Genomic DNA, 26,381 nt, shown 5'->3' with positions numbered 1-26,381 from the left:
GAAATAAAACGCAAACTTTGGAAGCCCTTTGGGCTCCCAGCCGCAGCTTCCCGAAGGCTGCGCTGGCGGCACCGCCCCGTCCCTCCGCAGGCTCCGCGGGCGGAGCTCGCTGGGGCGGACAGGACCTGCCGCCGCGGGACGGGCTCCCCGAGGGTGGGACGGGACGGGCGGGGCTCGGGGCCGGGTGCCACTTGCCCCCTCCCGGCGTGGCTCCCGCCTGGCACACTCCACCCACCCGCGGATACTTGGGCGCCCCTGGACGGGCCGCCGGCATTTCCGCGGTGTGCGGCCGGAGGAGGTGACCCGGTGTGTCCCGGGCGGAGTGCCGTGGCCATGTCGCGGGGCCCCGCCGCGGCCGTGCGGCTCCTGGCGCTGCTGGTGAGTCCTGGGATGGCGCGGGGGTTGCTGTGCGGGAAGAGGGGCGAGGGAGGTGGTACCGCCGTGGGGGGCTTGTGTGCGGCCGCCGGGGAGAGGTGTTCCCGTCGGGGTTTGGCAGCCTTCCCACCACCGGCCTGCCTGTGGCTAGGAACGAGTTTTCTTCCTTTCTTTGGGAATTAGATAAAAGCCATCGCCGTTTGATTGTCCGAAAGCAAGGGGAGGTAGAAAATCCCGACAGGAAAGGTATCTGGGATGGGTGGGGTTGCTGAGGCACTGGGAGGAACAGGAACACAGTGAAAGAGTTCACATTGTTGCCGTCTTCATGTTCAGCATATTATCTGTCCTAATAAATTGCACTACTCTTTTGAGGGAATAGTGCCAGGAGGGGATACGATTCAAAAAGTTTGGAAGTCTCTGTAGCCATAGAGAAATTACTATCTTAATAATCTGAGACACTTCAGGCTTCCTGCCCCCCCGCCCTCACTGTTTTTCAGCCATCAGCCTTTAGACCTTCCATCCTATGACATACTTTTTCAGGCTAAAAGCAAGGGCTGTCACATAACACACTGAGACCAAAACACCTGGTTTGTTGGATTTGGACTGATGCTTTCTAGGTGTTTCTAGCTGGTTTACAGCAAGCTCTCTGTCAGAGAGCCTTTCCAGGCTGGCAGAATGCCTGCGGAAGTCCGGCCGCCACCGTTCACACAAAGGTGCGGGTGGAGGCCAGGCCCTGGGCTGTGCCCTGAGCTGCTGAACAGGGATCAGTAATGGCTCATTGCATGGTGAGGATGGAAGGTGTTGAGGATTGGGACCTCGCTCCCTGAGCTTGAGATCCTGCAAAATCAGATTTGTTATCTGGAGAACTGTTGTCTGATAACTTTGATATAGACGTGTGGTTGTCCACAAGTCAGCCAGCAACAGTTAACCCTGTTTTTTACAGCAAGCTGGGAGTTAGTTTGGTTGGAAAATGTTTAACCCTCATTTTGTCCAAAAGAACAATGGAAAACCTGCGGAGTGCTACTTGTGCAAAAGTTTTGACCAGTTCTTTGTGTAATACCTGAAGCCACACCATCGTCCATTTTAATAGGTTTGCACTGGCTCAGGATGCTGTTTTGCCTGAAGAAAATTATTTTTCTCAATTCTCATCATCCTCAGTCTCAGCTAAAGCTGGGGCAGGTTATGGTGTACTGAAAGTCAACTCAGTTTGATGCCTAAAAGCCTCATTGTTGAATAGAATATTAGAACAAATAAGGCTGCCTTAGTTGGTTGGTGTCAGAAGAGAGAGAGGCACTGCTGGGTTTTGCGCTTTTGGTTTCTTGATTTATTTTTTTTTCCTGATCTGGACAGAGCCATTCATGTGGCAGAAAGTCAAGTTGCTTCTTCAAGGGTTTTAGATTAGCGTCATTCATTTCTTATTAATCTTAAGAAACTGCTGCAAAACAAGGCTAGTCTAAAAGTAGTGTCTTCTCAAAGCATCTTCTATCTTAGACACAACGAAAATAGTAAGTTCTTCCTCTCCCAGTTTTTCCTGGAAGTATCTCTCGGTGCTCCCTCCCTGCCTGCAGGCTGCCTCCCTGTATCATCATTCCTGGGTACCTCACAGAGGTCACGGCAGATTTCCCCTGGTCCCTGCCTCTGACCCTTTTCCAGGAACGTTTGGGTGTGCTGAATGGTAGTGCACCCGTAGGGTTGGGCTTGACTTGGTGCATGTCCAGGGCACACACCCAGAGCCATGGGCCTGCCAAGCAGGCATGGCTATCAAGGATTATTAGACTGGGAAGTTTCTCAGTCATTTCTAAAGAGGGTGGATATCATGTCTTCAAGAGAAGAAATCTTAGAACACTTCCTGCGTTTAAGTGAAAGAAGAGTTGACAGAGATGTATGAATCTTAATATGGGAGTAGCAAAATTTACTTATTCTCTGAATGTCTTCCTCAGATGGTACTTCATTGATGTTTGGGATGTTAGATGTAGTCTGGGTATGGTGAAATTCAGGCTGAGTACGTTAGATCACTACTGTAATGTCAGAGCCGGTAGCAGTTAATTTTCAGAAGTCATAGAAACAAGGTAAATAAAAAAAATACCACAACATGATACTTAGTTTTACAGAGAGCAAAGGTGAGCTAATTCAAAGCAGCCCAGCTTCTGTTACCAGTAACATGTTGAAACAGGGTAAAAGTTATTAACAAGCATCTGTGCATTGATTCAACATTTTAATATTGTTCCAAAAAGCAGGGGAAACCAGCTATGGTGAGGTCTGAAGGCAGCTGAGAAATCCATAAGATCTGGTATTTTATCCATCCTATTGAACTAAAGTGATGTGTAATTTTTTATACCAGACTTCAGAATAAAGTGAATCTGTCCAAGAGAGAGTAGAGGAAAGTGAAAAAATCCAATCTGAAGCCATAAAATCGTGCTTTATGATTTTTGAAGGGAAATTAAAGAACTGAGAACTGAGAAAAGACAGTAAGATGTAAGTTTGCAGGTACATGAAGGGTAACTGTGAAGAAAAAGGAATTGCATTGTACAGTGAGAGCATTGTCGACATCTCGATATAGGTGTTTGAGTTTCTGTTATGGTAAATGGAGATGCAGTGGATGCTGGTAAATGGATGCAGTGGTTGGATCAAATTGTGCCTTCGAAGCAAATCTCCAGTGTGAATTTTATCTCTCCTGGGAGATGCATCAATCTGCTTGTGGATGTTTGATCTGTGGGATCAGACTAATTCTATTCTGAAGGAAAACCATCAAAACACAGGTTGTGTAGTGTTGGGATCTCAGTGTCAACTTCTTTGATCTGGAAATTCTCCTGTACTGGGCTTACAAACTAGACATACTTACAGTCAGTAGTGCACAGAGAGAAGTAGATATGGGCTGGTTTTGGGGCAAGTTGAACTGCACTTTGATCTCTTTGTATTGGCTATATTTCTGTTGATTATAACAGAAGTTTAGGCACTTAGCTTTTATTCATACACATAAATTTGTGTGCCTTACTCTGAAACTGAATCTCATGCAAGCAGCAATATGGTCAACTTGCAAAGAGCTAAAAATTAGGATAATACAATGAAGATAAAAATTAATGAAGGTCTTCCATCTGTAAGACTATCTAGGAACCACCTTAGGTTAGTGAGGCTGAGGGACCTCCATCACTCATTTTTAAGAACAGGATAAGCAGTTGTCAGGAAGCACTTGGGTGTACTTTGTCTTGCAGCAGGGCCAGGAGATGTACTGGTAGATAAGCTTGGATGGTCCTCCTTGCTTGCTTCTCTAAGGTCTTCACTTGTCTATCATCTTCAACACCAAACTGACTCATGGAAGGTACAAGCTCCAAATCTCCCAACACAGAGCATACAGGAAAGATCACATTTCTAGGAATTACTGTTTCATGGTGTAGTGAATACAGACACGTACCTTCTTGGTTACTCAGTCTTTATATCTTTACAGTTTAAGCTGTATGTTGAAACTCTGTCCTTCAGTCACTTCCTGACTATATATGAACAGGAATTTGGGCAAGAGCAGCCTTGCATGTCCTATACACAGCAGTCACTCCCTTCTTTCCCATGGCCTCTTGCTGATTACTGCTGCTATCCTGTAGTATTTCATTCCAATTTTGTTACTTCAGGCCTCACTTTTTCCACCTTGTGTTTTGTAACCATCCAGTTTTCTTCTGACAATGCGTTCTCAGCTCTGTCATCAACAGGTGTCATCAGTAGATGTCTGGGTTTTGTGCCAAGGCTATGATTCACAACAAATGACAGACAGAGCTTTCCTACTCTTACTAAGCCATTTAACAGAAGGCAGCTATAGGATATTATAAAAAGGGGAGAAATTTGGACTTTAATGCCTGTTGAATATGTGACGTTTCACTTGTCCTTGAAGAAAATGTCACTAAAAAGTGCTTTTTTTCCTATTTAAAATTTTCGGAACCTTTAAAAAATTTCAATAAAAAAATGTGAGATCCCTTTATATATTTGTTCCACATTTATTTATGCATCTTGTAAATAAAATTGCCATTCTTAAACATTTTTTGTGGGTGTCTTGTAAGTCCCTTATGAGGCTCCATGTGGACTACAGATTGAAAAGTGCAAGAGCAAAAGTATTTTTTACTATTTTAGCATTAAACTACAATGTTTTGAAGCCATTTGCTACTGTGTAAACAAATTGATTTTTACTTTTACTTGTCTTAATGAAAGACTTTCTGTCTGTAATGACTGATGGAATTTTCTACACTTTCTTGATATGCATCTCAGTGGAAGATCTGTTTATTCTTGAACTTCAGACGCTTTTGTTTATACTGGATACTCTCGGGTTTCCAGTGCAAGGAAACTTCTCACCACATACCTCTTATGTTCATTCAGTATTGAGGCAGAAACACTTTTTCAGTTTAACAGTAAGAACAACCAAGGATGTTTCCGATGACATCTTGACAATTATTCACAGAATCACAGAATATACTGAGTTGGAAGGAACTCACAAGGATCATCGAGTCCAACCCTTAGGCCCCTCACAGGACCATCCCCGAGTGTCACACCATGTGCCTGGAGCATCATCCAAACACTTCTTGAACTCTGTCAGTCTTGGTGCTGTGACCACTTCCTGGGGAGCATGTTCCAACACCCAACCACACCTTTCAAAAGAGTTGTAGCTTCTGTTGGAATGTCTTGACTATAAAGCAAAATTCTCCTGTCACTCTTGCTGGTATAATCTCATTCATAAAAATAAATTTTGGAAATCCATACAATTAATAAAATAAAATAAGACTAAATATTCATGAAAACAGTTTGGTCTAAGGTGTAAGATCCTGTAACCTTCATGATGCATATCCATTAGGGAACTTACTGCTTGCTAATTTTTGTCTTCAGAATATCATCATGGCTGGGCTTCACAAACAAAGATTTGGGGAAGGCTCTACCCGCATTTGTTACAAGCACGTTGGTGGCTAAAAAGGCCAGTACAAGATAGACACATCCAGTTGCAAAAGGCACAGCAGAAAGACTCCTTAGGTGGTATATTCTGCAAGGCACAATTCTTTCTGCGTTGCCTTTTCTCCTCCAGAGTGACCCTGCGTGCTTTCTCAAAAGCATCAGCAGCGTTATAGATGCTGTGTCTCCAGGCCTCCTGATTGGAGGCCAGAGTAGACCAATTATGTTGATCAATATGGCCAAGGCTGAGATGTTGTTTCAGGGAGTCCTTGTATCTTCTCTTTGGGGCTCCTCTCTTGCGGCAGCCAGTGGCAAGTTCGCCATAAAGCAAGATCTTAGGGAGGCGGTGGTCCTTCATCCTTGAGACGTGCCCTGCCCATCGCAGCTGTGTTCTCAGCAACATGGCCTCAGTACTTGTGACTGCTGGTTGTTCAAGAACAGAGGTATTAGTCACATAATCTGCTTCAGAATATATACACTGGGAAAATTATCATTTGAAAAAGAGTTTTGTTGTGCAAGTTGAAACAGAATTCTACTGTGTTGCTCAACACAGTCCGCTGCATTGTGTGGGGAAGAGATAATATCTTTTTTAAAAGAAGAAGCTGTCATCAATTCAGTAATCAAGGCTGAGTCAGAGGGAGGAATAGGCAAATAGGCAGAACCCAGTCAACAGAGTAGAAACCAGTCAAAGAGAATATAAAGAAATACTCCTTGACTTATTTGGGTAGAAAATCACCTTTTCTGAGCCTGCTCTGCCTTAGCAGTGGTATGCCTAAAAAAATAATCAGTAAGTAGTAATAGTTTTGAGAATAATAGCAGTATTCTCTACCTATACAAAGCACAAAAGCTTGATTTGTAGATTTTGTCTGCTGTAATAGCCTACATTTTGTTGGTGCTGTTTCCCTACACCTACATTTTTTGCAATTTGAGGGATGTTGGTACTTGCAGAGTCTTTGGTGCCTGGAGAGCGGATATAAACATGAGGTCTCTGGTAATTTGGCTGCAGCTCCAGTTCCTTCCAGCTGGAATTTGGCACCTAACTGAAGTGTAGCTGTCCTGGTGCCTGTAGAGGTGGGCAGTTACAATACTGAATGTTGGCTTGTAAGGTTTTTGTCAGAGCAAGTGTGGTTTTCTTGCTAGCATGCACATGCCTCTGTCATGTTTAAATACATGATGCATGTATACCATTTATCCTCCCAACACGGTGCTGTCATGTACACCTCAGCAGTTGTTTTTGGTTAGTCCTTGCCTTTAAATATTATTTATCCTGTTTTGTTCTCTGATGTGACTGGTAACCCGCCACAGCCACAAATCCATGGTTTGCCCAGAAGAGGGATCTCCTCTGGAGTGCTGCTGTCAACCAGAACTTGCTTCAATCAATAGCAAATTCTCATCAGTTTGGAATAATGAAGTGTTATTTAGCACTAAGGAATGGCTGTTTGGAAACTACTATAAAATCTGCATTCCTTAGAAAAAAAATTACTAATTTCTTATAATCTGTTCCGTGATGGAAGAAAAGTGAAAAATTAATAATTATTTTATTGTAGTATGTGTTTTTAATGTCAATGGTTATGGGTGAATTTTTCAGAAGCTGTTATGGGTAAATAATAAATATTAATTTATAGAGGTCAGAAACCTTTTCCTTATGGCATTGCTGTTCTTATGAGGGAGGTCATGTCAGTTAAGTTTTAGTACTGCTAAAGTGACATGGAATTAATAATGGGTATCATAATTTCCATTGCAGATCTGTTTGAATTGTGGAAATGGACTCTACGTGAAGGTAGGATACAATGGAAAACTTTTTATTTATCTGTGCCCAAAGAAGTGTTCTCTGAGCAAAGTGACAAAGCCATGCCTTACTTCAGTTGATAAATATCTTGAATTTTACCATTTTCTGAAATGTGAAAGCTGCGTAATGGATAAAGAAATGAAAGCTGACATTAAGTTAATAGACTCCTATGTCCATCACACTGAGTGGCACTGAACTTTGAGAAAACTTCCCCTAAAATATTAAGTTTGTAAATAACATTTTTGAAGTCTGTAAATGAAAACAACCACTATTTTATTGCATACGTTAATTGGAAATGTTTCCAGATGTTAATTGGAAGTCAACAGAGACAGTAGAGACTAAACTGGACAGAAGGATGATGGGTGTCATGCAGAGTGACAATGAGGGGTAGCTGAGCAAGGATAGCAGAGGCATTTGAGTGAGTTGAACTGAGGCCTGATATTTCACATATTCTGTTTCAGAGAGAAGTTTGAGTACAAGGTAGTATTGGTGGGATGGTAAACACAGTGATAAGGAGAAATGGTGGTTCAGAACAACCTTAATGCCAAAATTTTTCCCACATCTGATGACAAGCATTGAAATCTTCATGATCAGATGTATTTTCACCAACCCCTGGTCATGGGAACTTGCTCATATATTTAAAGCATGTCTTACCTACTTCTGTCTTGATGAAAAGACTAATGTAGTTTCCCTCTTCAAACAACTTGAGGAGCTCTTAGATTGTAACTGAAAAGGCTGATGCTGCTCCACAATTTTGAAGTCACTAGCTATTGGAAGTGCAAAAGCTATTCAGAAGTCTGGGCTACAGCAGCAATAAAGCATTTATCTGAAATGGTTAAATGTAATGCTGACATTCAGTCTTGTTTTTTCACAGGTTTATAATCGAAACGACAGGAGTGGCATGTTGTCTCATCCCAACAGCCTAGTCAGGCAGAAGCGAGAATGGACAGTCCCTCCAGCCTTCATACGGGAGGAAGAGGACAATTCCTATAAGAATCCCATTGCTCGAGTAAGCCCAGAAAAGAGATTAATACAGAATAGATATAAAAATAGAGATTAAAATGTAAAATAAGGGTGTAGCTGCCCTAAACACATGCACGAGTATTTCTTTAATTTTAAAGGACTGTTGGATGTCAGTTGAATGTCGCCACATTTCCTTCTGTTTCCTTCCTTCCTCAGGTGTGTTACTTATGAAGCCTGATTTGGCTCAGTCTCATCTTTTCCCAGCCCCAGTTTTCACTCATTTTTTTTTTCACAAACTTTTGGGAATGCCGTATCTTTGAGCTTTTTCACTCCACCCCTACTCAACTGTGGTTGAACTTGGCAAGTGGGTCCCAAATATGCGGATGGTGATTGGGCAGGAGGGTGTAGAGCATGATTATATATACCTAGTCTTTTAGGAAACAGAGCTAAAAGTGACCAGACCTAAAAGGTGTTATCCTTTGTGCAAGAGTGATCTGCAGTTGGTTCAGCACTAGTGTTGAAGCCTGGATGCACCACAGCTGTCACTTTGGCATACAAAGTGACTGCAGGTCATAGCTGGCTGTTACCCACTACTGGGGCTGCCCCTTGATGGTGGTGCTGGCCCAGTGCACATGTCCTTTTCCAAATGTTTTGGGTATTTTCTGACAGGGAAAGGGTGTAATCTCTAGTCTATGCAGCCTCTTCTACCTGTTCATCTCCAGGACTGACCATTCTTCTTCTACCCTATCACTTCTCCATTCTGGTCATATTCACTAGCTTAGATCTGATCTTCTGGGTCATCTCCCTGCTCCAGATGTTTCTCATTTCCCTGAACCGGATCCTCATGCAGCTCTTCCTGCGTTCATCTCAACATCTCCACAGTCAAAGGAGTGCAGTGAAATGTGTTTAATATTTGCTTTTGTTTCCTCATTACAAAATAGCAAAAATATTTTATCGTGCTTTTATACATGGTTTTATTTACTGAGTGCTGTTTAATCTGTTATATTCCTGCTAGATACATTCAGATCTTGAAGATACAGGGATAGTAGTAACTTACACTATATCTGGTCAAGGAGTAACAGAACCCCCTTATGGATTATTTGTTATCAATGGAAAGACTGGAGACCTGAATATAACAGGAAGGGTGGACAGAGAAAAGACTCCAATGCTCCTTGTAAGTTGAAAATTAATTTTTTCCTTATAAGTGCCCTCCTGTTCATTTTTTTACTTATTGTCTTTAAATGTGTTTGCTTGAAATATTGTTAATATTTCTGGATATTTTTGTGTGTATGCATGCTTCTATTTCTAAGCATATGCTTATATAATGTCTAGATTTTGTTATATATAATATATGTATTTCTATTTTGCATATGTATTTATGTGTTTACAGTCACTCATTGGGTGTGCTTATCGTTTCTGTTTGTGTTATTATCAGCTCAGAGGTCATGCGCTAGATAAGAATGGGGCAAAACTGGAAGAGCCAATAGATCTCCCAATTAAAGTTGTGGATATAAATGACAATTTTCCAGTGTTTTCACATGAAGTTTTTGTTGGTTCGATTGAAGAATTAAGTGAAACAGGTAACTTATTTTTAGATTTTTTTTTTTCATTTAGCTTTTCCCAACACATACAAGAGCACAGGTGAATATGCACTTCTCAGCAGTGTATCTGCAGTAACAAGGGTACATTATCTTGCTGACATAAACCAAATTATCCATGTCTGAATGCAAGCTTTTATTCAAAGCTAAACTGTGTGGTATGATTAAGGGAGTCCACTGAAAGGCAACAGAGAACAATATTTCCTCTTGTGACACCTTTGGTTTGATATCAAAGCTTCCACAAATCCAGGAACCAGAGTCCTTCAAGAGGAATTGCACAGAAAATGCAATCTGCCTTCTGACCCAGCAGTCACAGCCTGTTTGGGAGGGACTTCACTCTGCCATGCTCATCCAAAGCCCTGCTTTGTCTATGGGCTGGAGAGGTATTTTGCTGTTAAACACATATGTCTGTGCCATAACCATTGAAGAACAAGTTAATACCCATTTTTCTACTGACATCAGTAAACATAAGAGCAACAGATTATTTCCAAGAAGATAAGAAAAGCCGGAATAAAACAACCTAATAAATACCTGACATTGTGTCCATTTCAGTGTCATGATAATTTGAAGAAACAAATTCTTGGGTAAGGTATTGAGTAACCTCAGCAATCTTTCAAGTCAGCAGCAGCTATATGTAATGGCTCTTTTCATGAATTCCTGCTAATGTTAAAACCTGGGCACTGGACACTGAGGTACACCCTTTCTCAGAGGACAAAACCCTGAGCCATGGGATTGCACTGTGGGGACCACCATGTATTTTCAGTGAAGCTGTTGGAGGGCATCAATACAGAGCAATTGTATTAACAATGTTGAGGTAGAGGAATTATTAATGCTCCCTTTAGAATATTGTGTGAGGGAAATGTAGCTCATTTTCAAAAACTTATGCTTTCTGCTCTGTCAGGATTATTGAGAAAATTCAACCTGTTGTTTAGTTAGTACATTGAATTCTGTGAGTTACAGATATGTGGATACAATCTTTTTCTTGGCTGGAGGACTTTTAACATGTACATTTTGGTTTTAGGAACACTTCTTCAGCTGTATTCATTACATAAATAAAGTCAAGAGCATCAGACAGTTGTGTAGTTCATCTAACAAAATTATTTATTGTTGACATTACAATAAAAATATTTGCCAGTGCATGGTTGTATAAACAAGTACTGTATTTTGTTTGCTTTTTCCAGGCACAATTGTAATGAGGATAAATGCAACAGATGCAGATGAACCAAATAACCTAAATTCCAAAATTGCTTTCAGGATTGTGTCCCAAAGCCCTAGCGCTGCTTTCAGTATGGATAAGAATACTGGCGAAGTTCGAGTAGCAAAAATAAATCTTGACAGAGAGGTAAAAATCCCTCCCATTTTTATGTGGTCTTCTGGTGCCTGTTATGTCATCCTCAGCTCAGCCTACAGAATGAAGAGCTGGCCCTCTTACCTTTTTTCACCTTCCTTGGGATTAAAGCTTTTTCTGGTTGATGCGTGTTTTTCAGGGACTGGGGAAGAAGGTGATGGGATTGAAGTTGTATTCCCCCCATTACCTACCTAGCACAGCACCAGCCTGGTGGTTGTTGCTTTCTGTACCTCCTGTGCAGTCAGGGCAGCAGTTACACAAAGCAAGTGGTCGTTTCTTTCTGCTGGAGAGCATATGGCAAACACCGTGCAGACCGTCACCTGCAAAGCTGCTGATTGCACATGGATTTTTGTAGCCTGATATGCAAATCGGGGTGCAAAGAATTAGGACACGTGCTGCTGTGAAACAGCATTTGAAAGCCACGTGTTGCTAGCGATGTCACCTGTGCTTGCAGAGTTTTCCTTGGCCAGCAGATGGGGATGGGGATGTTAGCTCTGCAGCTGAGGGACACAGCTCTGCCTCTAGCCCTGTCCTGACTTGCAGATGTCCCTGGTCCTGTCTTTGTTTATGGCAGCTGAAATTTTTTTCCTTTTGCCATGTAAGTACAGTCTAACTCTTTGTGGAGAAGAAGCAAAAGTCCCATATCCTTTTCAAAGCCTCAGTTTTACTCCAGCAGAGTCTGTCAAGTTAGTTGTGCGTGAGATGTACTTCTAGATAGAGAGGAGTTATAATTGACCATGAAAGATATTACAAAAATGTAATAGAGATATTAGAGAAAAGAATTTTTAGCCTTGATTAAACACTTTTTTCTTATCATGACAGACACAAAGTAGCTATTCTTTGGTGGTGGAAGCAAAAGACCGTGGTGGTCAATTAGGTGGGAATGCTGCAACATGTTCTTTAGAAATCAAGATTTTGGATGTCAATGACAATCTGCCTGTTGTTGAAAGTCATACAGTAAGTACATTTCTCACAATTTTTGACTTGTTCCTACACCTGCCAATATCCTGTTGCTTAATATGACATTGTGCAAAATTTCTTGCACTGGTGAAATGGGGTAAATCATGACATCCTTTTAAAGAGTAGTTTTTTGATTGCAGTTTGAAGGAAGCATTGAAGAAAACAGAGCAAATGTGGAAATTATGAGAATAAAAGTATTTGACAAAGATGAAGAATTTTCTGATAACTGGCTGGCAAACTTTACATTTGTTTCTGGCAACGAAGATGGGTTTTTCCGTATAGTAACAGATACTCAAACAAATGAAGGAATTTTGACTGTTGTAAAGGTTAGTATAGATTTTACAGATTCTTCTGTAATTAATAGAATAATTTATTCCATCTAAGTTGACAAACAAATTATATATATTCAGTCAACATATAAAAATGTACATTTACATGGTGGACACTCCTCCTTTGTCATATTCTTTTTTATGTATTCAGTAATTCTATGCAAATTAATATTTTTGTCCAGCTCTTCCATTTTCATTCTGTGTGATCTCCAATATATCTAGTAGGCCAGAAGTTCCCAGACTTCACTTGTCCTTTGGACAACAGTGCTAACATACTGTAAACTTGCTGATGTATACATATTTAAAGAAATAAAATTTCTTTATTTCCCCTGGCCACAGATAACGTTGGAGGCAACACTTGAGCCATGGGCTACAGACTGTTTTATGAATATTCATAAGTTGAAATTATGAAACTATTTTCCGTAAATGGAAACATGTATTTTACAAATTTCACTTTCCCCTAGTCCACAAGAACTGAAAATGCATGGTGCCTTAAGTACCTTTTTCTTTTCTTCCTTTTTCTTCCTTTTTTCCCCTTTTTTTATTTTTTATTTTTTCTTTTTTTCTTCTTTTTCCTTTTTTTTCTTCTTTTTCCTTTTTTTCAGCTTTGATTTCCTTATCTGAAAGCTGCTAATTGTAAAAAAAAAAATAATAATTGATGAGCATTATTAAGTAAATTCATTGGTTTAAAAAAAAAACCAAAATGTAAAATTGGAAGAGATAAATGATTGAGCACTGATTCACTGCAAGTACAGGCAAAAAATATGGTAGGACTCCTTGCATGTACCTTAAATTAGTTTTAATTCAATAATATAAAGCCATACTTATGGTGTCATCCACTAAAAATAAGAAGAGTGAGAGTAACATGTTAACAAACTTCTTCATACTGTAGCATCCTTATTGCTTAAATATTGCTTAAATACTTCCATCCTTATTACTTAAATAAGGATTCTACAGTATTCTTTAAATATTAAATGTATACAAGCTGTCTAGATATCAGATTCTGACAAATACCTAATTTTTTTTAATTTTTTTTTTTTTAATTGCTCTAGGAGCTGGATTATGAAAAAATGCAAAGCATAAACTTGGGCATTGTTGTTACAAACAAAGCAGAGTTCCACAAGTCAATTAAATCCAGTTACAAAGCACAAACAATTCCAATCAAAATTAAGGTGATTAATGTGCAGGAAGGCCCTGTGTTCCCTGGTGGCACAAAAATTATTGGAGCAAGTGAGAAACTGCAGATAAAACAGGTTATTGGACAGTATCAAGCCTATGATGAAGACACTGGAAAAATAGCAGAGCGCATTACGTAAGGATTTTTTTTAGCCATCATAACTGAGTATGTTAGAAGTCGCATCTTATTGTAAAAATGTGCATGTTGAACTGAAATAATTTCAAAGGCAAGAATTTTCTACTAAGCATAATTTACACCTTAAACTAAATCATTATCATCTTCTTCAGTGTTCTATTATGCGATATTCTTCTGTTGTACATGGTGAGATGTGAGTGTTTGGGCTGAAGCTGTACATCCTTGCACAGTGTTTGTCATGCCTGTCTACTTTCAAGAGTAGATTTACCCATCTGATTTCATTGTCTCCAGAAACATTAGGAAGAAATATGCAGAAACATCAATCAGCAGGACAGAAAGGGTGTACCATAGATATGTCTGCATGTGTGTGCTTGGATTTTGAATCATAGCTCTTCAGCTAGAATGTTATTGAATCACTGCCATAGCTTTTACAAATGGTGTACAGCAGAGTTGCATAGCCCCTCTCTCCCATGCCTGTAGTACAGTGTCTCCTGGGTGGCTGATGCTCAGCTTTTGCTGAGAAGACAGTGACCAGCAGTGCAGCTCCCTCTCCTTTTTGGTCTTGCTCCCTGAGTGTACTTACTGTAATCTCTCCACACCTAAATCCTGGCTTTAGGGGAAAAAGCAGGTTTCAACATTCAGCATAGGTTTATAGTTGAAACCAGTTACAGTGGCAGGAGCATCAGACCTCAGACCTAGGGATTTGATCTCTGCTTTAAATGAAGAGTAAGCTTACTGTAAAGAGGTTTTTTCTGAAGGTGTTTGTTTTCCTCATTATAACTGTGTACATCTTTATATATGATTTTTATCAGATATGTGAAAGGAAGAGATCCAGCAAACTGGATCACTGTAGACTCAGTCACAGGTGAAATCCGACTTGCTAAAAATCTCGACTACGAATCATCTCATGTAGTGAATGGCACTTACACTATCACCATGTTGGGTGTAACCACTGGTAAGTTGAGAGGGTTTTCTTTTTACCTTAATTGAGTTGTTTGCCTTTCTACAACAATAGTTGGTTTAGTCTGCCTATCTTTAAAGTTAGGCACCGAGTGCAGTTTCCCATAGGCTGTGTATTCAGAGGAGAGACATGGCAACTCATTACCATGGAATGGGTTCCCATGGTGCCTGTTTCTCCTCTTTGACTAGATGAAAGTGAATGTTTCGTAAAAGTTTTGCGAAGGTAAGTCTGATAGGAACATCCCTTGTCGAGGTGGAAATTGCCAATATCTCAGTATGCCGATTAGCAGACTTCATAGTCTCAACTTTTCTTGAATACTAAGCAAGAAAGAACTTCCCTGAACTTCTTGTGTATGTAATTGGAATTCTCCATTTATAATCTACATGTTACTGTGTAACCATACAGGAAATTTTTTTAAAGTTAAAATAATAAAACAACTTGCCTTCAGAAGAACTTTGTCAATATTTTTTATTAACGTTGGGAATGAAATACTACTCTCATAAGCTCCACGGAGAGCTCTTTCAAATTACTTCAGTAATGTTGGTGGTTTGGAAAATATGAAGTTTTTTATTTTAAGATTAAATTTTTTGCACAAATCAATTTAATTTTTCTTATTTTAAAATTATAGATTTTCCTAAGAAAACGGTCACTGGCACAGTTGTCATTCAAGTTCAAGATGAGAATGATAACTGCCCAGTTATTGTGAACCCTGTGCAGACTGTGTGTTCAGATGCAAAATTAGTTGATGTTACAGCTAATGATTTGGATGGTTACCCAAATAGTGATCCCTTCAGCTTTACTGTCGTTGATGAGCCAGAAGGAACAGCAAAAAAATGGATAATTGCATCCAGAAATGGTAAGAAGATGTATTTTTACTTTCAGTTCTTTGGAGTCCTGGTGTTGTAATTTATTAATTCCAGGCAAACTGACAGTTTGGCTGATTCAGACCAAAAAAAACCCTATATATGGAGTCAGGCTTTAAGACCATCACTTGCATTCTGCTCCCTTCTCTCTAGAGGTTATAAAAGCACAGTCACGTTCTCTGGGGCATGTTGCCTTCCCTCAGCTGGACCATCTTTTCCTGGCTTGATGCCCCATATGAGGTAACCAGGATTTCATAGCTAATGCTGGGATCAAGCTATCCCCATCTTATCACAGAAAGCATGCAGTTGATGGAGGATGCTTTTTGTTAGAACTGAGCTTGGAGGTGTGGTTGTGTTACTGGCTGCAGTTGCTCTAATTTACAAATAAATAAATCTGTCTGCACAGTGGACCTCGAAAAGGAGAAATACAGCGTAACCTGTCTAAAGATTGTCCAACATGATAGGAACAAAAGCAAAGCAGAAAGCATAAATAATTTTAACAAGTATTTCAAAATTAAATGAGCATTTTCTTATATTTCCATTCATATCAGCCTGAAAAATGCTCAAAGGAAATGCTTCAGGTAGATTCAAGGCACCAGAAAACATTTTTTTTCCTTCTCAAACTCATTATTCTGCCCTCTGCAATCCTACACTGCAAAGCAATCAGCAGAGGCATCCTAATGGCCAAGTTTAGGACCAAGAAAGAATCTTAGTTTTCATCACCTTGCTTGCAGCCAGACTAGTAGTAATTGTAAGGATCACAGCTTTTCCAAATAGGGTAGCATTGGCAGCTGGGAACACCATCTGGTCATAGACAGCAAGCTGTTCATGAGCCAGCAGTGTGCTCTTTTGGTCAAGAAAGCCAGTGGTATCCTGGGGTGCATTCGGGAGAGCATTGCCAGCAGGTCAAAGGAGGTCCTGCACATCCTGCCCTTCTACTCAGCTGTAGTGAGGCCACATCTGGAGTGCTGTGTCCAGTTCTGGGCTCCTTGGTGCAAGAGAGACATGGAGCTCCTGGAGCAGTTCCAGCAGAGGGCAACAAAGGTGATTAAGGGACTGGAGCATCTCTCTTACAAGGAAGTGCTGAGAGATCTGGGCCTGTTCAGCCTCAAGAAGAGACGACTGAGAGGGGCCCTCATAATACCTATAAGTACTTGAAGGGAGGGTGTCAGGAGGGTGGGGCCAGGCTCTTCTCGGTGATGCCACCCACTAGAACAAGAAGCAATTGGCAGAAACTGATTCATCAGAATTTCCACCTGAATATGAGGAAGAACTTCTTTTCTGTGTGGGTGACCGTGCACTGGAACAGACTGCCCAAAGAGGTTGTGGAGTCTCCCTCGCTGGAGATATTCAAGAACTGTCTGGACACAATTCTCTCCCATGTGCTCTGGTATGACTCTGCTTGAGCAGGGAGGTTGGATCCGATGACCCACTGTGGTCCCTTCCAATGTTACCCATTCTCTGATTCTGTGATCTCCTGCCTAGTTGGGCCTTGACATGATGCAGCCACAGGAGCAGGTGTTATGTTGGCTCCGGGTTCTCTGCCCGTGGCTACAATAGACCAATCTCCTAAAGATTGAAGCTGGGTATTTTTGAGTTCAGCCTTTATCTATCTGGATATTGTGGTTGATACTATATAGGTGATTGGACTTCCATAGTAAGTCTCTGGTGGTGTGAAACTTCAAAATTATGTGAGGCTGCAAGCAAGCATGGCTGCTTTGTTAACAGCATGAATTACTTGATAAAAATAAAAGCACACGTACTGTAAATAGCAGCAGCTAATTAAACTTAATTCCATTGCATTGGCTAGAGGGGCTTTGTTGGGAGACTGCGAAGGGGTTTTTTTTTACTGAGTTTATGGGAGTCAATTTTCTCTCCACTCATTTCTTGTCTTTTCTTTTTATTTAACCCCGCCCCTGGCCACTTCTGCTTCAGACACAAGCATACAGCTGGTACCACAAAACCTGAAGCCAGGCAGAACTGAAGTTCCCATCCTAATAAAGGATTTCCAGGGCCTCAGCTGTGCTGCACCACAGTCTTTGCAGTTGACTGTTTGTGAGTGTACAGATGACAATGTGTGCCAAGAGAAGTTTATTGGCAATAAGTCAGTGGGTCTGGGACCAGCAGCAGTTGCACTAATCATCTTGGCATTTTTACTTTTGCTGCGTAAGTAATTGTTTCATATTATCTCAGAAGTACTGTAAATATGGTCTGCAAAGCATCAGGAAAGAAATAATCCAGTTCCCAAGTTTTATCATCTTGATATATTCTGTGTAAGCTCCTAGTCTTGTGGGAAGTCATGGCAGATCCCCAGCTAAATTTTGGTAGTATCAGCGTTTCAACCTCAAAGGATTTTAAGCTGTGCATTTTAAAATTAATATGAACAGCTTTAATATTTGTTTATGGTGCTGTAAATAACAGGTGGGGAAGCAGTGAGGAATCCTTTTGGTGTTCCCACGTGTCCCCAGGTGAGCCCTAACTCTTCCTACTCAAACCACAGTGCATTCTCCATTCTCTTCTCTGTCACTGCAGGTCTGCTGCCTTGCTCAGAGCAGCATGTGATGTTGTTCTTTAATGAGACGAAATAGAAGCTCGAAATAAGAGATGAACACTTGTAGTCAGGGTATGGCCATATGTAGCAGTGCTGCATTTAAACTCACAATAATTTATTGCTTGTGCTGGCAGCAATCTAACTGCGATAAAACAAAGTTCATGCCACAGGAATAATATACTCTGCTCCTGAAAGTGGGTTATTTTGAGTTCCCCAGGCAACACTCTAGCCAAGTGAAAGGATTGGTAGGGTGGAATTTACGTGATGCCATGTTGTTATCTAGTAATAAAAGAACGGGAGGAGTTAAAAATGCTGAGGTTGTACAGTCATATCAGGGCTTGGGTTTGGTATATGAGATCTTTGATAGAAGTATATCTACATACATGTGTGGTTATCTGCAGGATTCAGGCCCTGACATGTTAATTGTCAGTTTACTCTCTAGGAAACTGGCCTGGCATATGTTTCTAGTAAATGCCTTGTTTGGGAACCTGTCTTTGGTTCTTGTCAGCCCTCATACTGATCACTAGCTCATTAAAGATACATTTAGATATGGGAGCTGGCCATACTTATACTGGCTGTTAGTATGCTTAGGCCCTAACAATCACATAGTTAATGGCAATCTTCTGTTTCCCTATAGTTATTCCACTGTTACTGCTGCTGTGTCCTTGTGGCTCGGGAGCAATAGGATTTGGTGGAGCAAAGACATTTGCTGCAATACCAGACTACAGTGAAGCAATGTTGCGTCAGTGGAACAGTGAAGGAGCAGCTCCTGAGGAGAAGGCATGTATCCTTGATAGCATTTCTCTTTGATTTCTGTTCCAGTGTTCATTTTGGCACTTGATGCCTTTTCCACATCACAGGCTGATGTTTTAAAGCTCTACAGAAGATTTTAGCAACACATGAACATTAATTAAAATTAACCCTGTGAGGCTCAGCGAAGGATGTGTGGAAGATGGATTCCATCAGCAGCTGTAGAAAAAGCAACCATAGCACTTTCCATAGGGAAAGCAATCAAGCAAATGTTGATGGTATCTGAGCAGAAGATAGGACTGTGGGAAAACTATCAAATCTATAGAGAGTGAAACATTTGCATTTGCAAGCCTGGAATGTTCTTCACCCCTTTGGGAGCATGGTAAAGCAGAAAGAGAAGGGGTTATAAAGCTTAGCTGCTTCTTGTTGGTTTAAAGTTTAAGACTATGTTTTAAATTACTTCCCTGTGTATTTTCTAAACAGAGGAAACAATTAAAAAAGAGAAAGGCAGAAAACAAGTGCAAATCTGCAGAGGGAACAGTGAATGCCAAAGGAAGTTTGCCTTTTGTTGTTATGCTACAAAACAAAGTTTTCCAAAAAAAGGGCATGACACTGACATGCTTTTGCACAATAACAAAGAAACAGAGGGTGAAAGACTTTGATTTAGGTCCAACGCTCACACCAAATTCTTGTTTAAAGATAATTAACAGGGAAGCCAAACTGCTAGGAAAAAACAAAGGGGCAGCCTTTTTTTAGTGTTTTGGTTTTTGTTTTGTTGGTTTTTTTTACACTTTCAATCCTCTAAGTTTCAAGAAAACAGTGATCTGTAGAAACATTTCCATGATCTTTCTTGGGAATACAGTTGTGGAAGCTGCACCCTGTTTCAGGACGCCTTTCACTCTTTGCAGCAACATGTATAAGTGCAAATTCAAACAAGTCATAAGACAGCACCCTCCCAGGTCCCACCCAGCCCCACTCTGGTTTGGTGAGTTCCATGTGCTAGACGGCGAAGCTTTCATGCCACATCTTAATTTGTCTTATTTGTGTAGCCAGTGCTAAGCTTCATTCCACCCACTGCACTGGGGAACTCAAGAGGAGCAACAACAGCCGCGGCAGCAGCAGCAACAGGAGGAATGAGTGGAGGCGAAACTGTAACAGCAGCAGGCAGCTCTGTCTCTCACGTGGGAGAGCATCACAACACTATTACCAAGGAAAGATGGGAAGAGCAAAGACATCTTCTTTCCAGTGCCGAGCTTGGAGCCATGGCAGCTGGAGCAGCTGAAGGCATGGCAGGTATAGAGGGCAAGACAGTGGTGTCTGGAGGAGGACTTGCAGTGGGAGCAGCAGGAGCTATGAATGAAGAATTTTTAAGAGACTACTTCAATGACGTAAGCATATGACCCGAAAATAACAGTATTTTGATATTTACACTTAGCATTGTGAAATTTTGTTCATTTTACTACAAACACAGATGAGTAGATAATTGTGTATAAACAGTCTTGATACAGTGCCCAATGTTGTATGCATGTGGAGTCAGGGGTATTAAGGATTTTTGAATTAACCTCATGTGCAAGGCTTAGAGCATGACAATGCTTGGTCTTATAGCACTGAGTGCTTGCAAGGTGTCCCACAAATAGACCTTCCTCTCAAGGAAGGTTCTTTGGAATGGGATCCAGGAGGCCATTGCCCAGGAAAAAGCCAGGAGAAAGACTAGATGATCTAAATCTCAGAGACTTAGGCACGTTAAACTGGTCTGTAGGAAGGCACCTGTGACTCATCATGAGTCAGAGCTACAAACTTTACCATGAAGCAGGTTTTGGAAAGATAAGCTAAAGATGTCAAACGTCAGAGGGTGGGTCTGCCTTTTCAAAGTAGCTGACTTGCTGTTTGCCCAACAGCTTGGGTAAAGGGCCATTCATCAAAAGCCTGTAAGGCACATGTTGCAATCTCTTTTCTACATTTTTTTTTTTTTATTTACTGACCTAACCATTGGCCAATAGGCTATTCTTACTCATTGCAAGTATTCCCCTTTATGTAATGCACATCATTAGTCTTTTGGCTGGTGATCTCCTTATAGTGAAAGTTTCACTTCCATACCTGTACAAACACCTTCCAGCTGGCTGCTGATGTGGTTTTGCAGGTGAGTAGCTGTTTAGATTTGAATCACCACCTCAGGCCATGGAAGGATTTGAGCTTTAGATACTTGTACGTCTTGGAGTGCTCCAGCTACTGGTCTTCTGGGTGAACAGACGCAACAGTAGCAATCTGCTTTCCTTCCAGTCTTTGTGCTTCCTAATATTAAGACATACTTTAAGCATAGCTGCCTGATGAAGTCCTGCAGGAGGGAGATCGTACTCAATACTCTGTACAACTCCTGTGAGGCTAAAATATCTCAGATTATAAGGGTGCGGAAACAGACAAGTAACCGAACCAAACAGTTTCAGATGTGTGCTAATTTTTGTAGCAGAATCTTGGTTCATGTGCCTACTCCCAGAATCAAATGCAAATAAACATATAGAGTCAGTTTGGGTCTGGATATATACCACATTACACAGATGCCTGAGCTAATATGAACTCTAGAATATAAAATGTGGCAGAAGGGTGGTTCTGAGCACAAACCAGCAACTATATTATATAAAGCTGGTTCAGCAGGCTCAGAGGATTTGGCTGTCTTCACTTCTAGAATTGGAGCCGACACACGCATGTACACAGATATTTGTGCTAGCACCATAGCAGCTCCATTGGAGACACTGCTTTCAGATTGAGCTGACCCTGTAAGCTCCGTAGTCAGAACACGAGCCCTCCGTGTTGCCAAATGTCCTGCATAGTCTAAGAATTTACATGATGAGTCCATTATGTATGAGACTATGTATCCATACTTACCAATCCATTCGACTTTTTGATTTGTTTGCTGTTGGGCATCTTGGGTGTGATCCTGGAGGTTGTGCTAGTGCAAAGGACCATGGCAGGTGAGAACATGTCAGCATGTACTCATTAAATGTTTGTTTAAATGTTAGGATACTCTCAGGCATGCTATCTGGATTCTCCCACAAACACCTGGTTAGAGGTGAAGTTCATTCACTGACCTAAGTTAAAAAATCTCTTTGTGAATATGGAGCAGTATCACAAATGGCACAACTACTGGAAGGAACAGCAGCAGGTGGTGATAGTATCAAAGGTTTTCAATTTAATATCACATTTTTCTTCTCATCAAGTGTGCTGTCAAGTCCAGACCAACTTCAAAAAAGCAAAAAACCGTTTTATGCACGGCCCTCATATGGTTGACACTTTCTGTGGGTTCAGTTAATTTTTTTACTTCAACCTTTTTAACCAAACATTCCTGATATTTCAAAATTGTTATGTATAGAGCTGGCATTGATGAACTTTTGCTTGCTTTTGTTTTCTGTCTGTAGAAAGCTGTCTCTTTTGCGGATGAAGATGAAGCACAAGCTGCCAAAGACTGTCTCCTGGTTTATTCCCAGGGAGAATCAGGCTCCCCTCATGGCTCCGTCGGCTGCTGCAGCTTTATTGAGGGGGATCTTGATGACCATTTTCTCGATGATTTAGGAGACAAATTTAAGACTCTAGCAGAAATATGCATGGGCAGACAGATCAACATGAAAGATGGTGGCTCCAGGAGTGAATCAGGTTTCAGTCTTAATGACACAAAGTCGCAGTTCTTAGATCAGCAAAATGCTTCTAGCTCTGAACAAGCCTTTGCCTTGGGCAGTCATTTCCAGCCCACCCCGCCAGTGTACACAGGCAGTGGCACAGGAGAAGACACCTTGTCCAAGGAAGTGGTCACAGAAACAACCTTCTCATCCCGTTCTGGGCAGCACAATGCCCAGCCCCTTCCCACAGCCCACACGGAGACCAATGTCAGCATGACGGAAACATCCTATTCTCTGGGGGCTCCTGCCCACTCGGCTGGTGTCTTTCTAGACCCCCAGTTTAAGGAGAATGTAGTGGTGACAGAGAGAGTGCTGGCACCTGCATCGAGCATTCAGGGTATGGTAAAAATCCCTGATTTGCCACATGGAAGTAATGTGGTGGTTACAGAGAGGATGGTGAAGTCGGCAGGTGCAGGGCCAGGAGCCCTGATGGTTCAGGATCTTCCTGACTCCAAGTATGTCGTGGTGAGGGAGCGAGAGAGGGTACTTGTGCCTGCTGCAGAGCAGGGCTCACTCAGCTTCCCCACTCCGGCAGAGGAACGCAGCATGGTAGTGAATGAAAGGGTGGTAACAGCCTCGGGGCTGCGGGGCAAAGCTGAACAAGCTGCAGGTGCCAGCTTAGGAAGGCAAGAGCATGTGTTGATTACAGACTCTCCACTTAACCTTATGGGCTCCAGCTTAGAAGGGCCATCTCCTGCCAGTGCCACACTGAGCAAGTCTTCCAGGGTCACCAAGTACAGCACGGTGCAGTACACTCGCTCATAGCTTGGCTCCTCAGAGGGGTGGCAGTGTCCCACCCTTGTGTCTGTATGCGTCTTGCCTTGGGCTCTTCCATGAGATCTGAATTTGCTGGAGCTTCCAGAATGACATGTACTCACTTGCACTAGTTTGTATAAATGTGGATTATATGACCAGGAATCAAGTAAGGAAATCTACTGTTACTATTATGTAACATTGGCAACAATGCTTTTGAAGTGGGAAGATGTGGAAAATATATTTTTTTTTCTTGTTTGCTATATTTATAATTGCTTTTTATTATTCAGTTAGTGTAATAATACCACATTACCAGAGCTGCATAATTATGGAAAACCATGAAAAAAAATCTCAAATCTAGTGATGGATAGTAGCATGCAAAGCACAAGTTAGGTTTCTGAACTGCTCTTGAGTGTATCTGCTGAAGTCCTCCCACGAGGTGAATTAATTTCTCATTTTGTGTTTGCCACCTATTACCTTGTGGGCCAGGGAAGCTTCTCCTGAGCTGCAGATCTCTGCACCTCGGTGACTTGCTAAGAAATCTCTCATCCCTGAGAAGCCCAAGCCACCGACATCAGTACATCTTCAGGGCAGTGGTGTGTTGATCTCCTGAAGGGATGTCACAACTTCGGGTTATCAGCATTTGTAACTTAAGCAATCAATAGTTGCACATTAGCACAGGGGTTAGAGACAGCAAGTAGCAAAAAAGCTGAACACTACAATTTTTTTGTCACCTCAGTGTAAGAATTCCATTACTTGGTGTAGGTCTACACTGACATGGACAAGTAAGCATTTGCATCACGTACATTTTTCACTGGCTCCTAATTTGTCCTTTATTTAACATATGAGAAACAGCTAAAACTTACCTTTAGAGGCAGAGATTCAGACAGTGGCTTTGCTAGCAAAGTTTGTGGCCCTTAGACATCTGTAGGATCTTATTTACAAGTGCAATTAGGTATTTGCAATTCTGTCTGTGAACTCACAGATACAGAAATGCAGCCTGGTATGTGTGAGGTTCCACTGGTTCCAGTACAAGAGCTCAGGTGGCCTTTATAGTGCTGTGTAATGGCAGCTTTACTTGGCTCTGACAAGACAAGAGAAAGCTCCCTTTAGGTCTGCAACACTTGAGACTACTTTTATTTCCTGGGAGTTTATGTGGTAAAAGCAGAAGACAGTACTGCACTGTTTGACAGTATGTATATATGCACATGTAAATATTTGTATGCTGTTTGCAACATTTAAAAGTTAATTTAGTTAACAGTTAAAAGTTAATAAAGAAAAAACTGTCATACACTCCTCGTGTTTTCTCAGAGTAGATCAGGTATTGGTACTGTGTTTATCTCATACCTGTGAAATCAGCAAGGTGGTCATATGGTACTGCAAATCCTGTGGATCTGCAGAGCTTTCAGGTTGTCTCCATCTCTCCTGGAGTTTTCCTGCAGCTGCAGTGTTATGTTTTCCACTGGTATGTTTTGCCTTTGACTAGAAATGCTACCAGTGTGTTTCATTTTACTAATAATGATGTAAAAGTTGCTTCAAAAACATAAACATATAAACTAGGAACCATGACTATGCTCAACATGACAGATGTGCCATTATATGAAGTAGAGTAGTATTTCCAAACAAATCAAACTACTTGCTTGCTTGGACCTTTGGTTATTTCTCTCTTACACTTTGTTTTTAAAATATGTGTATTTACTTTTAAGCAAGCCTGCGGTTCTAAGTGGTCACCACTTTCCTGACTCTCTAATGGAATATCTCTGTGGGTTTATGCAATCTTAAAATAAAGGACTCTACTGTATTTTTTAGTTCTTCATTCAGGCAGCTACCCCAGTTAAAACACTGATATTCCTGTTACAAGTAAAGAGTTTAAAGATGGAATGAGAACTGGGATTTCCCAGACAGCCTGAAGGAATATATGAAAGATGCAGAAGTAAAAAAAGTTGGTGTCCTGCTAACTTAGAGATTCTGAAAAAACTGTGAATTCTGCCTTCTGGTTAAGTGGACTAAATTCTATAATAATTTGATGCAAGACAACAGCATTCTAGGCACAGTTTTACTGGGCTCTGAGTCAAACTCTTCTGATCAGTTTATACAGACAACATGGCATAAAATATTGTCTCGGTTTTATAGTTGTTAAAATATGCAGTTGTTAACATCCAGAAGAAGATGTAAGAGTCAGGGCTGTGTCACAGAAATCCTGACTTCCCTGTGTATTGTTTATATATAAACCTTTATCACAGATCTGCTTGTGCTGTGAAGAGTCTATTTGAATAGATTCATTAAGAGTGAGTCTCCATTATTTCACTTAGTCTTGTACCAAGAGTTCAGATGCTATCAGCATGTGCTAATGCTGGCAGAACATCCATCAGATTAAGTCACTTCTAATAGAACTGTGTTTTGTAAATGATGGTGAGTGGTGGGAGGAATGTACAGACCCAAATTAATGGAAGTGCCTGGTTAGCATCTGACTACTAGATAACCCTGAGAGGGGAACTAGCCCTAGACACTTATCTTTGTGAAGATGCCTTGTTCTGACTTCAAAAGGAAAAACAAGGTCTGTAATTTTCTTATCTAAGAATAATAGAGCACAGTTACACTGAGATGCCAACATGACACGGATTATATCCATGCTGCTCTTCTGTGATTTATAATAACTGTGAATCCTTGCTAAGTATGTTGGACTCCATAAATATGAACCAGCCTGCCACATACCCACAAGGAAGTATTTCCTGTGTCATCCCTCAGTGTATACTTGGAGCCAGGCTAGACTTTGCAGGACAGGGCAATCTCTTCCAGGCTCCATTCCTTTCTGGGAATTTGACCATAGTGCATAATGAAAGGCTTAAAGCGTCTGGGTTATCAGCAGTAAATCAGCTTTAAAAGAGAAAACAAATCAGCTGCTGTCCCTCAGAGAGTGATGGTAAGTGTTTATGGCCTTGAGGCATCCCAAAAATGCATCACTCCATCAGGGTGCACTGCAGTAGCAGAGCTAGTGGCACTGGCTGTCTCTTCTGCTGGGGCCTTCTCCCTCCCGGTGGCCTTTGAGCTTCCTGTGAGCTCAAAGTGCAGTGGCAATGACAGCCATCCATTCTTCCTGCCTTATGGGCAGGAAGGTTGGCCTCTGCCTGCTACTAGAGCAGCCTTTCAAATACATTCCTCCTGCCAAACCAACTTAGGTGAAAATCAGGATGGGAGTAGAATCAAACTCTATTTGCATGTGAGGACACAAGGC

General features: G+C 41.2%; 2 protein-coding genes across 3 annotated transcripts in view; one reads left to right on the top strand and one right to left on the bottom strand.

The window, feature by feature from the left end:
• The first annotated feature begins 291 nt into the window (after positions 1-291).
• The window catches only part of LOC116794764 (desmoglein-2-like), a 39,326-nt gene continuing 13,236 nt past the window's right edge, over positions 292-26,381 (top strand). The window contains exons 1-15 of one of the 2 annotated variants that reach the window (XM_032703801.1): positions 292-378; positions 7,043-7,078; positions 7,962-8,096; positions 9,066-9,224; positions 9,486-9,630; positions 10,830-10,990; positions 11,819-11,953; positions 12,097-12,282; positions 13,338-13,597; positions 14,410-14,552; positions 15,187-15,414; positions 17,357-17,587; positions 18,610-18,752; positions 19,772-20,110; positions 22,136-22,858. In XM_032703801.1, the coding sequence (XP_032559692.1) occupies positions 334-378; positions 7,043-7,078; positions 7,962-8,096; positions 9,066-9,224; positions 9,486-9,630; positions 10,830-10,990; positions 11,819-11,953; positions 12,097-12,282; positions 13,338-13,597; positions 14,410-14,552; positions 15,187-15,414; positions 17,357-17,587; positions 18,610-18,752; positions 19,772-20,110; positions 22,136-22,858 (3,069 nt within the window). In that variant the 5' untranslated portion in view covers positions 292-333. Of the gene's footprint in view, positions 379-7,042; positions 7,079-7,961; positions 8,097-9,065; positions 9,225-9,485; positions 9,631-10,829; positions 10,991-11,818; positions 11,954-12,096; positions 12,283-13,337; positions 13,598-14,409; positions 14,553-15,186; positions 15,415-17,356; positions 17,588-18,609; positions 18,753-19,771; positions 20,111-22,135; positions 25,353-26,381 lie in introns of those variants that run through there. The other variant, XM_032703791.1, reaches the window with a different exon arrangement.
• The window catches only part of B4GALT6 (beta-1,4-galactosyltransferase 6), a 72,666-nt gene continuing 70,746 nt past the window's right edge, over positions 24,462-26,381 (bottom strand). Inside the window, exon 10 of the transcript XR_004359878.1 lies at positions 24,462-26,354. The gene's annotated coding sequence lies outside the window, so the exon portion shown is untranslated. The remainder of the gene's footprint in view (positions 26,355-26,381) is intronic.

Source organism: Chiroxiphia lanceolata, chromosome 1 (assembly GCF_009829145.1).
Source record: "Chiroxiphia lanceolata isolate bChiLan1 chromosome 1, bChiLan1.pri, whole genome shotgun sequence".
NCBI classification, from domain to species: Eukaryota; Metazoa; Chordata; class Aves; order Passeriformes; family Pipridae; genus Chiroxiphia; species Chiroxiphia lanceolata.
Note: the sequence above shows the minus strand (reverse complement) of the source record. Positions and strands in the feature narration are given on the sequence as shown.